The sequence below is a fragment of the Schistocerca cancellata genome, chromosome 3 (assembly GCF_023864275.1).
Source record: "Schistocerca cancellata isolate TAMUIC-IGC-003103 chromosome 3, iqSchCanc2.1, whole genome shotgun sequence".
NCBI classification, from domain to species: Eukaryota; Metazoa; Arthropoda; class Insecta; order Orthoptera; family Acrididae; genus Schistocerca; species Schistocerca cancellata.
Window position 1 is genome coordinate 272531156 of NC_064628.1, and position 15837 is coordinate 272546992.

The 15837-nt window shown below is 39.5% G+C and overlaps 1 protein-coding gene across 2 annotated transcripts in view; it reads right to left on the bottom strand.

Moving 5' to 3' along the window:
- Positions 1 to 15837, bottom strand: part of LOC126174932 (attractin) — a 281000-nt gene that overhangs the window by 205139 nt on the left and 60024 nt on the right. For both annotated transcript variants that reach the window (XM_049921387.1, XM_049921388.1), the window contains exons 6-9: positions 7503 to 7582; positions 1207 to 1357; positions 902 to 1033; positions 464 to 647 (exon numbers count right to left, since the gene is read on the bottom strand). In XM_049921387.1, the coding sequence (XP_049777344.1) occupies positions 464 to 647; positions 902 to 1033; positions 1207 to 1357; positions 7503 to 7582 (547 nt within the window). The remainder of the gene's footprint in view (positions 1 to 463; positions 648 to 901; positions 1034 to 1206; positions 1358 to 7502; positions 7583 to 15837) is intronic.

Genomic DNA, 15837 nt, shown 5'->3' on the forward strand with positions numbered 1-15837 from the left:
ACTGTGTGTTCACTGTGTTGTTTATTTTGAAGGTACACGTCAAATGTGGGTAATATTGTAATTTCTCAATACCAAAGCTTTTTTCCATACCATAGCTTGCTACACATTTTAAGCATTTCCTTTATGATAAGAAAGAGAGAATAAGGAACAGGACATTGTCACAGGAATACGTCAAAAATGTAATTTTAAATCATTACTAAGTATAATAAACAATGCATTTTCCTCCCCCTCCCCCCAATTCTTCACAGAATTCGAAATTTCTGATTGAAGAGCATGTGAGGAATATTTTTTAGATTTATAACAGTCAAACTGCAATTTTGAAAGTGTATGTGATAATACTTTCTCCTCTATCTCAGTTTACATACCGTTCATAAAGCACTCTGCCCACAGCTTCACCAATTTCAACAGAAAAAGAAACTAGAAGAAGAAGGTTAGCAAAGCATGAGTTGCAGGAGGTATTTACCATTTATGGGTGTTTGGATTGTATGAGTACATTCGGTTGGTCAGAACTGATTGAGCTGAACTTTCAGACACAAAACCACCATACACATAAATGTAATTAGTAAGGGGATCTAGAGCACTGCTGTGTCCATAGCCTCCATTTACTGGATAGCCAAAAGTCCGAACAATAATCCACTCCCGTGTTCCTGCAAAATTAAAACAACATATTCATTTCAATATAATACAATGTAACACAAAGCTGAATGCACTCTAACACATGAAAATGTCACATTTGACATGAAAGTTCAAATACTTATGTTTTATGACAATTTGGTTTTCTTGTATTTTTCTTGAATTGCTAGTATGATCAAATAATATGTACACATCAACACCAAATGTGAAAAAATATCTCCTTTACACAGTACTACAAGCATTAGTGGAAAACAAATTAGAAGCTAACCAAAATGGTATTCTTGGACAGTGTTCAGGTACCCGTAATGAGGAGAATAACCAAAAATAACAATCATCCTCTCTGACTTTCCACCACGTCCTGTCACTATGGTAGCTGTATGGCCTGCGGACCTGAGAGGACCTGGAATACATTCAATAGTAGAGAACACTGCAAGGGGGCACATATTCTATGTTTAACATTTATTCCAAACTAAAGAAAAGTAATGTAGCTTTATTATTTAGAAATGAAATGCTGCATTTTTAAATATTTTTTAACTATTTGAATACAGAAACAGCTTTATTAAGACTGCATACCACACAGCATAGAACCATTTGGAGCAGTAGCATTACAGTGCTCTGCACGAACTGTTATGTTTTCCCATGTTTTGGCATTTACATCAAATGCCCAAAGTTCTGCAGAAATTGTTCCACTTTCTTCAACACCACCATATACATAAATTTTATCCTGAAAATGAAGAAGAGTATATTTTTGAAAACTAAGACATAATTACCCCATGTAGTACAACAAAATGACTGCATTACATTACAGGAGCACATCGATTAGTAAACATCGGGCAAAAATAACTGTTTAGGCACGAATAAATCTTTTGCTTTCAAGATGAATGTGTGCTGCTTTTGAAATTAAAGTGAGGTGGCACCATTGTAAGACACTGGATTCTGTTTCTAGAGGGCAGCGATTTAAATTGCAGAGTGGAAAGAGCAAATAAGATTGGTTGTAGGGAAGGTGAAAGGTCAACTTCGATTTATTGAGAAAATTCTAGCGAAGTGTAGCTCATCTCTAAAAGTGAACACATATAGAAGACTTGTGGGATCCAGTCTCGAGTACTGCTCAGCTTTTTGGAATCCCTATCAGATCACATTAAAGGAAAACATTGAAGCAATTCAGAGATGTGCTGCTGGATTTGTTACTGGTAGGTATAAGCAATGAGTAAGTATGACGGAAATGCTCCATGAACTCAAGTGGGAACTGGAGGGTAGATGCTATTGTTTTCATGGAATATTGTAGACAAAGTTTTGAGAACCAGCACTTGCAACTGACTGCAGAAAATTAGGACCTATTAGGAGGCATACAGACATTCACTTTCCCCTTGTTCCATTTGCGAGTGGAACAGGAAAGGGGATGACTAGCAGTGGTACAAGGTACCGTCAGTCATGCACCTAACAGTGGCTTGTGGAATGTGAATATTTGGGTGAAGATTAAAGATGTAATAGATGGAGGAAACGATAAAATTACTGTTCATGTTCAGTTATAGAGGATGCAACATTTGATTCCAAAAGCTTAACAGTTCACAGGCTCATGGTTGTTAATCAATGGCCTCCAGCAATACAACTAACAATACCATAAAATGCTTCAAAATGTGAACTTACACATTGATGACACGAAGTGTACTATATTAGTATGAGCAGTGGCAAACACCAAACTATGTTCTAGATACTGGGGTAATAAATTGATTTTAATAACTATTATTACTAATTGTTAAAGTTTTTTTGTATATTTGAAATATGATGAATCTGAATACGTGGAGTATTTCAATCAATATACAGATTGATTACATCAGCAAAGAGATCCGTTTCTGATAATATAGAACCAAAATAATTCTTATAAGATCAGTTCCCTCTTTACTTTAGAATGATAAATGAAAGTTACATAATAATTGACAATTGCAGTAATGATGTTCAGAGCCACTGTCATTCCATTCATAATCCCTCCACACATTATGAAACAACCCTTGAAGTCATTCTGAAAGCAAAGACTTCTACTGGCTTGTATGTATTATTGACAGCACAGTGCACTGAGCACTCTTAGATATGGACAGCTAGAAGGTGATCCTTCCTAAATATAAAGCCATCCAGCAGTTTCAGACAAGCTGTTACATGAAATGGCTGCTAACAAAGTTGGGTATACCTCTGAAATGGTGTGGTATACCACTCAATCCATTCATTTGCTACCTGCCTTTATACGGGCATGATCACCAACCAGCTGTCAATTCATTCGATCACTGCCAAACTGTGGTAATGCACAGTGTGAGCACTCTGCAAACACAGCTGACATGAGTAACTCCTATTCCCCCAAGCCTCCCCAAACAGTTGCTCCAAATCTCAATTCTTGTATGCAATCAGTAACTTACCCCTACATGCTCTGTCAAAATGTCTCTATAGAGTGCAAGTTCCTACTTATGCATCCACTATATTTTTACTGAATCCACTGAGTACCATCATCATATTTTCAAGATGGGGAATGATTTGAGGAAGCATCAGACTTGCATATTCAAGGACCATTTTCAGATCATTGTGTGGTCAACTTCATTTTGCTTTTCCATTGTTTCTTTCAATTGCTTAAGGTCTCTGCAAAGGTGGTTTCTTTAAAAAAGTATATAACCAAATCTGAGCCTATCAGACAGAGAAAGTCAAATAGTAATCTTTCTTCCTTTATTCTGGAAGAGAGTGGTTACAAGTAACCACAAAGCAATTACGTGTAACAAAAAATTGTGAGTTATTACTTGTTACAAAAACACAACATACAACAATTTCACTTTTTTTAAAAGAAACACTTGTTAAGTTGAAAACAGTATCAAAGTATGTTGGCATTTGTTGTCCCAGTACTGTTAACAGATGGGTCGTTTAATCTACTGATGAACTCCCCAACATTTTAAGTTACAATGTAAAAAGGTATTAAACTAAGGACAGACAAGCATTCACCTGCAGCTGATTGGTGCCTGGTACATAAATACACAGAACAGTGTAGAAAATTTAATTACTTTCTGGGTTACTGTTCTTCTTCCAGTTTACAAATTTTCTGTCAGTATGTAAGGTTTTTTTTTTGTAACATCACTTTTCATTTCCACACACGGCTACACTCCAAACAAATACATTCAGAAAAAGAGTTCCAATACTTAAATTTATATCTGATGTAATCATTTTTCTCTTTTTCAGAAAGACTTTCTTTGCTAGTGCCACTATTCATGTCATATCCTCTTTACTTCTGCCACAGCCAGTTATTTTGTTCCCAAATAGCAACACTTGTCTACTAATTTTACTATGTTATTTCCTAATTTATTCCCTCCATATCATCTGACTGAATCTGACAACATTCCATAACCCTCGTTTTACTCATATTGATTTTCATTGTATTATCTCATTTTCAACTTACCTTCCAAGTACTCTGCCATCTCTGTCAATTACAATATCAACAATAGACCTTAATGTTTTTATTTCTTCTCTTTCAACTTAAATTCCTTTTCCAAATTTCTCCTTCGTTTGCTTAAGTGCTGCCTAATGTGCAGATAGTACAAAATGTAGGATATACAATTTTGACTCACTTCTTTCTCAGCTACTGACTTGCTGTCATGTCCTCCAACAGTCTTTTATCTCTAACAATTCATATTTTCTACTTCAGTCCTGTCACGGCTTATCCTACCTCATCATGGGCCAGGCAATCTGTGATAGCAGCCATGTCATATACCCACCCTGCTGCAAACACTGCACAACTTTTTAAGTTGGTATGCCTGCCAACCAGCTGTCCACCAGGATGAACGGCCATTGCCAAACAACTGCTAAGAACAAAGTTGACCACCAGGTGATACACCATGCAGCTGAGCACAACATGCTCCATTTCAATGGCCACTTCACAACCTGGGTCATATGGATTCTTCCCTCCACCACCAGCTTCTCTGAACCAAGCACATGGGGAGTTACACTTACAACACATTATCTGCCTCTGTGATCATCCTGGCCTCACCTCAGGTAATCTACTATCCACAAACCCTTCACCCAGCAGGTTCTCCTTCCGCTGTCCTGTCACCCTCTCCAATTCAACTCCCCACATCACCTTCAGTGCTCCTACAGTTATGCATCACATGCATAGCCTGTATACCAGCCACCCCTCCCTCCCATGCTCTAGCCAGCAAACTGGCTGTCTCACTCAAATCCACTAGCCACCAACCTTGCTTCCCATCTACCCCCATCACAGCCAATCCACCTGTCAAAATGTAGCCTTGCCAGTGTTAGTTCAGCCGGCACTGTGGAGTGCCTGTGACTTTGGAGGACAGAGCCAAAGCTGTACTCTCCATGGGCCCAGACCATGAAAATACCATCAATGAATGAAGAAATGAAGTAGGTTAGGGTGCTGAACTAATATAAAAGATTCCTGCATGAAGCTCATAAACAGATTGGCTTAAGATGGCACCAAGAAAGTGCCCATAGTAGTTCCACTGTTTTGTTCATAGATTTTCCCTTCGGAGAAGAAATTATTATGAGTGGGCTGTGATTTTGTCAAATGGATTACTGAGGAGGTGATGAGAGAAGGGGGTACCTGCATTCTTTTCTCTCAAAAACGGATTTGTTAACTAATATATTAAAACCTCAGATCCCTAATCACTGTGGTGTTTCCAAAACACTCCTTGTCTGTAAGCAATCTTAATTCAGTTGAAAATCTTTTCTACACTGTACAAGATTAGCTATTATTCGTCTTTTGCAATGAATTCAAGTTCATTCCTTGCCCAAACATGTTTCATGTAACTGTTTCAAGGACCTTCAGCATCTACACAAGAAATTGTAATTATTATAATTACACAAAAGTGTCTATAACTACTTAATAACAATATTTTTCATTCCAGTCTATTGTTGCATAATGTGTCATAAGAATGATTACTGGTTTCATTCAAAATTTGACATTTTTAGATCAAATGTAGTTTCGAAGCACCCCATCAGTTTTATGTGCTGTATGTAGCTGCTATATGGAATCTGCGCATAGCACATATAACTGAGGGAGTTCTCAATTACAATTGATCTGAAGATGTCTGAAATTTGAACAGAAGTGGTCATCATTATTATGATAAATGTGACAATAGACTGCAATAAAAATATTGGAATAATAATCGGTTGTCGTGGATGTATATATATCCACTTGACACCATGTCAAGCTCTCATATAAATACTTTGCTTGGATATGTAGGGTTTCATAGCAGTGGTTCCTTTGGTGAAATTACCACTGGAAATAACAATTTAACCTGAAAGTGTTGCTATAAGGCATTAAATATGGAAACCAGAGTCAAAATAAAGCAGTTAATCTTATTCACAAGATAAACAATACGGAATTTGCAACAGTGAAAGAATGGGTGTACATATCAACAATATGAAAATCTTTTTATTTTTAGAACTCTATTTTTCAATTATTGTAAACCACTATTACCTTGTGTCTTTACCCGTAATTTTTATGCAAAGCAGAATAGGCTGAAATTGTCCAGGACTTCTACAGGCACATCATTTTGCACAGACAACTGTCATATATCTATACTGGCAAAAGAAGACTGCATCCAAAGCCAAGAGGTTGGGGTCACTGCCTTCGGTGCAGTAGGACCTGGGTTCCATTCTTCATACCTTCTGAGATTTTTTCTGAGGAAGGGAGCTCAAGCACAGGGTCCACACAGCCTCATGATGCCATATGAGGAGCTGCTTGAATACAGAAGCAGTGACATCAGCAGGATTCATTTGCTGGCAATAACAACAAGAGGGATTGACGACATACTGATCACATTTTCTAGGTTCATAGATCACTCCTTGTATTGCTTTAGAGGCAACATCTGGTAAGTTGGGACTATCTCACGGCCTAATATGTGAGTGGTGTTTACATTTTACCACACATGTATACTTTTATTCTCATTTCAGTAGCATCTCCTAAAGTTGCAGATTGATAAGCCTTCAGAATCATCCTTCCACACATCTGAATGGTACGCCAAAAATCAGTCACCTGTTGTGGTGTCCTCTTCCCCATATCAGTCATTGCCACCCCCCCCCCCCCCAAAAAAAAAAAAAAAAAAACACCTTCATTGTCTTTCATTACTATTTGTTTCTCCTCAATTTTTGGAGCTACTCTGTAGCCAGTTAACTGCTTACAGTGTATGGTTGGTGTTCTAGAAGTTGAAATTGTAACAGTTTATTTTCACTCACGCTGATTCTTGCAATCTGAGCTCTACTGTAATGGTAATTTTTAGTAAATTTTCTTTCCTACAGCATTTACAACTTCTTATTTAGCTTTTCCTTTTACAAAAATTTTTTTCTCCTCCAAGTGAAATAGTCGGAAGACCACTTTATACACAATTTCACTTTTTTATTGCACTATACTCACTTTTGATTTTAGTAATTGATTTTTTCCACAGAACAATTCTTGACTCATGTATGATGAAAGAGCTAAAAGGAACTGCAATTTTCTATAACTGAAATCCATCTGATCCTCTAAAGGTAGGCAGAGAAGCTGAAGCTCATTTTATTTCTTTAATATGTAATACACAAATACTAAAAACCGGCTAGGATTTCACAGATCCAGAAATAAAATCTATACTAAATGTATTTTTTAAAGTATAAAATATGTATGCAAAGCAAATGTAGGTATGGAAATAAGCATTTAAAAGTTCTACAAAACATGAAAACCATTTTCAAATCTTAGTGATCTGATATTTGGAATACCGTTTAGCAGTGCACATTTAGAAATGTTCAATACTGGAAAAGTGCCAGTTTCATGAACATTTATGAGATTTCCTATTTCAATTACCAACATAAATTTGAAATTAGTAATTATATAAATAACTCACCCCAAAAAGAACAGCAGAATGGCCGTAACGTGGCTGTGGAACATTCTTGCTGTCCATGTGATGTGTTTCCCACACATTACCTTTAAAAACCATGTTGTATTAACTGACAAATTGCATCAATACAATAAAATCTTAGACATAAGTAACACATACTGGACATACTGGATTGAAAGCAGAGCTCTTCAGAACACTATGTGAAGTCCTGTAATACCTTTTATATAGTTACAATTGTTCATAAGTGTCTCACTAAACATTCTTCAGAAATTACAATATATCCCTCGTAGCATATGACAGAGAGAAATGGGTCAGTGACTGGTATTTAACAAACTCCCACCACTTTGTGAGAAAAGTGAAATTTACCAACTGAACTGCCAAAATGAGCAATGAAATTCTCTAACAGTCTCACATCACACAAGTAGACAACAGAATTTTTTTAAACTGCTGCCACAATCAACATGCAGGCCAGCTAAGTAACAGAGCTTGTCCATAACTGTCTCATACAACAATTTGCAACCTTTAAGGTAACAGAACCGAATTTCAATCTACATCCACACCCTGCAAACCACTGAAACACCTGGCAGAGGGTACTCCCCAATACATATTGGTATTTTTTCCATACATATGAAGACTCACTATTTAAATGCTCTGTGCATGTTGTAATTATTCTAATTTTGCAGCTATGGTCCCTACAGAGTGTAACAGAGGGGGCTGTAGTATATGCCTCAATTTCTTTGCTTAAAATGGTCCTTGAAACTTTATAAGCAGGTTTTTGCAGGCTATCTGGTGACTTATTTTAAAGCAGCTGCCAATTCAAGTTATTTGGCATTTCTGTTAAGCTCTCCCATGAATCAAACAAACCTGTGATTATTTGTACTGCATTTCTTTCTGCATATTCAATATCCCCGTTAGTCCTATTTGGTAAGGGCCCACACACTTTAGCAAACACTCCATGGTGGGATATAAAAATGCATTGCAAGTATTCTTCTTCATAGACCACATTTTCCCAGTATGCTACCAGTGAAGTGAAGTCTGTCACCTGCTTTTCTTAGGACCATCAATAGCCTTTCTTTTCTCAGGGGCAGGCCTTCTAATTCATTGTGTAAGAGGTTCACTGTTAACAGACACCAATATTCCATCATTTGCACCATAACCTTCTACATAATTACTATGAACAATTAACATCAGTTTCAAAGTTTTCAAACTGAGATTTAAAATTACAATGTTAGTCTACTTATCATGGCAAAAACTATACAGTTCACTGTTCATATAGCTGAAAGAAGTGCTCATTTTGTGGGATATTCGTGTGTCACTACATGTCACCCAAAATGAAGGAAAACCCTGGATGCAATAACAATATTAAATAGGACAGATTTCTCTTACCATAGAGGTGATGCTGAGTTAACATTCACAGTTTATGGTATAAGATTTAAGTACCCCTGTCCACTGCTCAATGCCTTTACTATGTCGTGGGTAGTAATCTATCCTAATTTATATTCTCTTTCAAAAGAAAATGAGAGATTGTCTCCGAGAGGGAAAAAATGTCCTCGGCATATATGTATCACTTCCTTTACACAACATATCCATATATAGTCTTAATTTGACATGACTACATCACCTTATTTGATCAATAAGTGAATTACCTTTTTTAGGGTGTCTACATTATTGTTTGGATTCAACAGCCAGCTGATTTTGATTTGTGGAAAACTCACTGTTGACAAACCATATATTAGCAGCTAGCCAAACAGGGTAACAACGTTCACAGTATTTGAATCCACTATTAATGACACTGTGAGATACAGTTCCCCCCTCCCAATAATGGGCAGGTTTCTTAAAGACTATGTAGCAGAATGTTTTTCTTTCATTTGGCTCATGTTTAGTCTTCTGTGCAAATGTTTTTACAAAAAAAAAGGGCAAATGTTTTGTGAAATCATTTGCCTAAAAGTAAGAAATAGATTAGAGAAACATCCAGACTCAACCAAAGACCAATGTTGAACCCTGCCTAACTCGGTTCACTCCTCCATCCAACTATGATCCACCCCCACTGCCCCCAAATCACCCCGTTAACTTTCCAGAATTTCTTAACCTCAAACCTTGCCTCACCATTATTCCCCAAATTCCTCAACATGCAAACTAACCTTACACCTACAGAAAGAGCCACAGTTCACCATCTAAAAACTGATCCTGACCTTATAATCCTACCTGCTGACAAAGGCTCCACCACTACAGTTTTGAACTGCAAGGATTACCTGGCAGAAGGACTCTGACAGCTGTCAGATAGATCCACCTACAAATCTTGCCACAGTGACCACATTCCAGAAATCTAGCAGGATCTCCAGTCACTTCTCAAATCCTTAGGCCCATCCCAGAACCTCTCGCCAGAGTCCATCTCTCTGCTCACCCCTACCACTCCTCACACTCCTACCTTCTACATGTCCATAAACCCAGCCAGCCAGGATGCCTCATTGTGGCTGGTTACTGTGCCCCCACTGAGAGAATCTCTGCTCTCGTAGACAGACACCTTCAACCTATTACCTGGAACCTATCCTCCTATATAAAAGATACGAACCACTTCCTCCACTGACTCTCCACAGTACCTATCTCATTACCACATGGTTGCCCTGCTCATCATTACTGATGTCACCTCCTTTTACACTAACATTCATAACGTCCATGGCCTTACTGCTATTGAACACTACCCTTCCCAACGCCCGATGGATTCCAAACAAAAACCTCCTTCCTAGTCACTATGACCAACTATATCCTCACCCACAATTACTTCTCCTTTGAAGGCATTACCTAGAAACAAATCTGGGGCATGGTCACAAGCACCCACATGGCACCATCCTAAGCCAACCTATTCATAGGTCATCTATAGGAATCCTCCTTAACCACCCAGAATCCTAAAGCCCTCATCTGGTTCATATTCATTCATGACACCTTCGCGAACTGGATCGAGGGTGTGGTCACCCTATCCACATTCCTCCAGAACCTCAACAACTTCTCCCCAATTTGTTTCACCTGATCCTACTCACCCCAACAAGCCACCTTCCTGGATGTTGACCTCCACCTCAAAGATAGCTACATCAGTGCCTCTGTCCATACCAAACCTACTAACCACCAGCAATACTTCCACTTCAACAGCTGCCACCTGTTCCATACCAAGAAGACCCTTCCATTCAACCTAGCCACCCATGGTCGTTGCATCTGCAGTGATGAGCAGACCCTCTCGAAATATACCAAGGGTCTCACTGAAGCCTTCACAGACCGTAATTATCCTCCCAACCTTGTAAAAAAACATATCTCCCATGCCTTATCTTTCGTCTTCCACCACATCCAAAAGTCCCACCTCCCAGCCATAGAGGAGCATTCCTCTCATAACTCAGTACCACCCAGGACTGGAGCAACTGTATTGCATTCTCCACCAAAGTTTCGACTACCTCTTGTTGTGTTCTGCCCACTATCCTTCCAACACCTCCCACAGTGGTATTCCGCCATCCACCGAACCTACACAATATACTTGTCCATCCCTACACAACACCAGCTCCCAACACCTTTCCTCATGGCTCACACCCCCAGTAACAGACCTGGCTTAAACATTCTGTCAACAGGTCTACCCCCCAAAGCGATATAGAAATCATTGTTGAGATTCAGTCACACATGGTGACATCAGTGCATAAACACCAAATGCTAAGTTCAAGTTCATGGAATACCCTAATTTTCAATCCCAGTCAATAAAGCTGGTCGCGGGTGACTTCAACAGCTATAGCACATCTTGATGTTACCTGGAGACTAAAAATAATGGAGAAGATCTTGTAGAACGGGCTTAACAGATGGGGTTGATATTAATACATGATCCAAAGCTGCCATGCTCCTTCAACAGTGGGAGATGGCGTGGACAGTATAACCCACACAACATATTTGTGAGTGATCATATTGCCCAGCAGGCCAAGAAGGAAGTTTTGGGACCTTTCCCTCTCACTCAGCATCGACCAGTTGGGTTGATTTGGGGGAAGAGACCAAACAGTGAGGTCATTCGTCTCATCAGATTGGAGAAGGATGGGAAAGGAAGTCAGCCTCGCCCTGTCAAAGGAACCATCCTGGCATTTGCCTGAAGCGAATTAGGGAAATCTTGGAAAACCTAAATCAGGATGGCTGGATGCGGGATCGAACTGTCGTTGTCCTGAATGCATCGACCAGTGATCTGCACTGTGGCAGCAGTGGTGAAGTCAGAAACTGCTCAATTTAAAAGATGATTCAGTTTACAAGACGATTCAGTTTACAAGACGATTCAGTTTACAAGACGATTCAGTTTACAAGACGATTCAGTTTACAAGACGATTCAGTTTACAAGACGATTCAGTTTACAAGACGATTCAGTTTACAAGACGATTCAGTTTACAAGACGATTCAGTTTACAAGACGATTCAGTTTACAAGACGATTCAGTTTACAAGACGATTCAGTTTACAAGACGATTCAGTTTACAAGACGATTCAGTTTACAAGACGATTCAGTTTTAAGCAAGCGCAGTGGGAAAAGTTCAGCCGTGAACTCAATAAACAAGTCGTACAGCTTGAGCCAAACTCAGAGATGCATGATAGGTTTATCAAATTGGTTAGAATCATCCCTCATAGATATATTTCTAGGGAATGCAGAACATCTTACATCCCTAAACTCAATAACAATTCAAGATTTCTCCTCCAGAAATACAAACACCTGTTTGAAGCTGACCCAATCTCCGAAGAAACAACTCACGACGTTATTTTATTTGGTTATTTGTTCTTTTGTTTTAGTCTGTTATCTATATAAAAGAATGTTGCACATGAATAAAACACACAATACAGAGTATATCAAAAAGAATCATCTGATTAAAAAAATCATTACTATTGTGTTATTTGAGATATGTGCATGAACAATGTACTGTTGGAAAGAGCAAACTCTTGAGTTTTACATTGTTCTCGCTAGGTAGCAGCAGTGTGCACCCACATCAGTTTTAGTAAAAATGGTGTCACAACAACAGAAAGTGGTTTGTGTTCTATGTTTTGCGCAGTGCAGGTCAGTATTAACTAGTCAGCGTGACTTTCGTACTAGGTTTGGTGTGGATCCTCCTACAGCACAGAGCATTAGATGATGGCACAAACAATTCCAAGAAACAGGTTGTTTGGAATCGCTGGGCCATCCCTGAGTGTCTGACACAGACATGAAACACATCCGTCATAGCTTCATCCCGCAGAAATTCGTTCGCTGTGGCACACGACGCTCAACATGCCCCCCTGTCCGGCTGATGTGTGTAACGTCAATGTTTACACATGAAACCATAAAAAATTCAGCTACTACACGCTATTCATGAAGGTGACAAACAACAATGTGTTAAGTTCTGTAATTTCATTCTTTGTTTTTTGTTGTTGTTTTTTGGGGAAGGAGGCCAGACAGCGAGGTCATCGGTCTCATCGGATTAGGGAAGGATGGGGAAGGAAGTCGGCCATGCCCTTTCAGAGGAACCATCCCGGCATTTGCCTGGAGTGATTTAGGGAAATCACGGAAAACCGAAATCAGGTTGGCCGGACGCGGTATTGAACCGTCGTCCTTCCGAATGCGAGTCCAGTGTCTAACTACTGTGCCACCTCGCTCGGCATTTCATTCTTGGCAAGACAGTTTTCTTCCACACTCAGTGTTTCCTGACGAGGCAACATTCCATTCAAATGGAAAGGTGAGAATATGGGGTATTGAACAACCACACAAAGTTGTACAACATGAGAGGGACTCTCCAAAATCTAATGTGTTTTGTGCAGTTTCACAGGAAAAGTGTATGGTCCATTTTCCTTTGCCGATATTACTGTTACAGGAAGCACATATCTCGATATGCTTGAGAACTTACTTTTCCCACAGTTAGAGACCGATTTGAATGACTTCATTTACCAACAGGATGGGGCACCACCACACTGGCATTGGGAAGTGAGGGAATTTTTAAATCTAAGGATTACTGAACGATGGACTGGTTGCACTGGACCAAATGATTCAGCCTTATATTACAGGCCTCCGTGGTCACTGTACCTGACTGTATGTTATTATTTTTTGATTATCCCCAGGCACACTGAGATGGAACTCAGGATTCACAGGGGTGAAGTTTTCTAACCAAGGTGTACACATTGGGAACTGGCTATCAGGGTCTGAAGAAGTCCTTCCTGGTCCTGTCCAAGGTTCGTCCTCCCCTGCTCCCAGAAGGCGATTGTAGGTGGCTGTTCTGCCGTGATGCATCTCATTATCATGATGTGAGGCCTCTTGCTGGTTCTCTCTCAAATATATATGCTTGCAGTTCATACGCTGATATCTTAGCTGTAAGACAATTTGGCTTATGCCACATTTCATCATTACTTACTGTATTATAGCCTGCTGCATTTCCAAATGCATTCCTGTCTTGGTCTGTAACACTTTTGTAATGGCACACTCTCAGACAAAGTGATTTGGGGTATCAACTGCTTCACATTCGCTGTCCTATTTTTAGTACGTAGCTGGGATATGGACCATGTCCAGACAGGTAGTGTATTGCTTCCTTGGTTGGAAGGAAGTACGTCATTCTTGTTCTTTCTTTTACATTCAGAAGAACTGTTAAGTTTTCCTCCCAGTTTCTGCCCTGTCCCAGATTTTTTGCCATTCTCTGTCAATGCATGCTATTATTTCCTTATCTGATAGAGCCCTTGTGTCCAGTATCTCCTTTCCTTATCATATTCACACTTTTTGAGTCAATGTTTGTGCACCTCTCTTTCTTACTGCTAGGTCTAGAGCAGCAAGCCTAACATCACCAGCAATGCCTCAGCCAGTGTTGTTCTGTATGCACCTCAGGTGCAGGTGTACACTTCTCAGTGCTCACCATCGAGTCTGCACTGTCCTTACCTTTCTGGCTCTGTGAGGCCAAATGCTCAACCCATAGCTCATGAAAGCAAGTAAAACTGCACTGTGGCACATTCTTACTGCACTTAGTGGCAGTTGAGAATTTCTTTGACCAATTGCCAATTGCTAAATTATTTAGAATTTTAATGTCTCTCAGGCAGACGGTTTCTACTTGTGTGTGGAAGTTTTGCTTTTCGTTGATGTAACTTCCAAGGTATCTACACACATTTTTATCATCACAAGCTGGTCACTTATTCTGATAGAGGGACTACTTCTTGTTGATAATATTCCTTTTAGCTACATACAGACTGTTTTGTACACTGCTGTCATTAGTTTGTTTTCCATGCACCAGTTGCTTAGTCTTTCAAGAACTACTCAACTGTTTTTCCTCTAAATTAGCCCTTGTGTTAGCAGATACTATAATCAGCAGATTGCGTAGGCAATGCAGCCCCTGGTACTGAAGCTGGTTCAGTAATGGCTCTACGCCAACATCCCAAAGCTCTGGACCACAAACAGAGCCTTGTGGGCAGCCTTTGGTGATATCTTCCCAATTTTCTTTCCAGGACATTCTAATGGCACCTGCTTGTCTGTACAATAATCTCAGACTGTTATAGAGACACCGTGGACAGTCCATCCATTTCAGTCTTTTGAACAGGCAGGCCACCACAAATTATCAAATGCCCAGCAATATCAATCATTATGGCTATAACGTACTTGTCATCTGAATTGTTCACAATATTCATTGTTTGATTTACTGCATTCTCAGTCGACTTCCCTTTACTGAAACCATATTGCAGGGGGCTCATGCCTATTAACTGTGTGGTCCCTGGGGCAGCAGCACAGAAGCTTCTCCTATACTTTGGCTAGAGCATTTACCAAACAAATTGGCCTGTAAGATTTTGGGTCTCTTGGATTTTTGCCCCCCTCCCCCCCCCCCCCTTTTTTTTTTTTTTTTTTTAGTATAATGATATTCGAGATTTTTCAGATTCTTGGCACCCAACCCTGCAGATGACATTCGACCCAACCCTGCAGACGACATTCGTTTAATAACATTGTTATATATGGCACAATTTGGTACACTAGCTGATGTAACACTTCTGTCAGTATTCTATCAGGCTCTGGTGCTTTCTTCTTCTGTAAGTTCATTATTGCCAGTCTCAAAGAGAATGGAATCACAACACTGTTATTGACATGCTGCTACAGTAATTCAGAGTGAAGGTGCTGACGGAACACTGTGTCTTCCATCATTGTGTCATCCGGCAACAAAGTTCTGAGTAGGTACCAGACTGATGTTTCCCAGTCTGTCCTCATTGTGCCATCAGATCTTCTCAGGGTTGATAAAATAGTGGGTGATTGAACTTTATTTGTTGCAAGTTTGTATGGAAAACCCCAAACATCTTTTACCATTTGGTTCTTAATGTACGTTCCTTTTTTCTAGTCGTCTG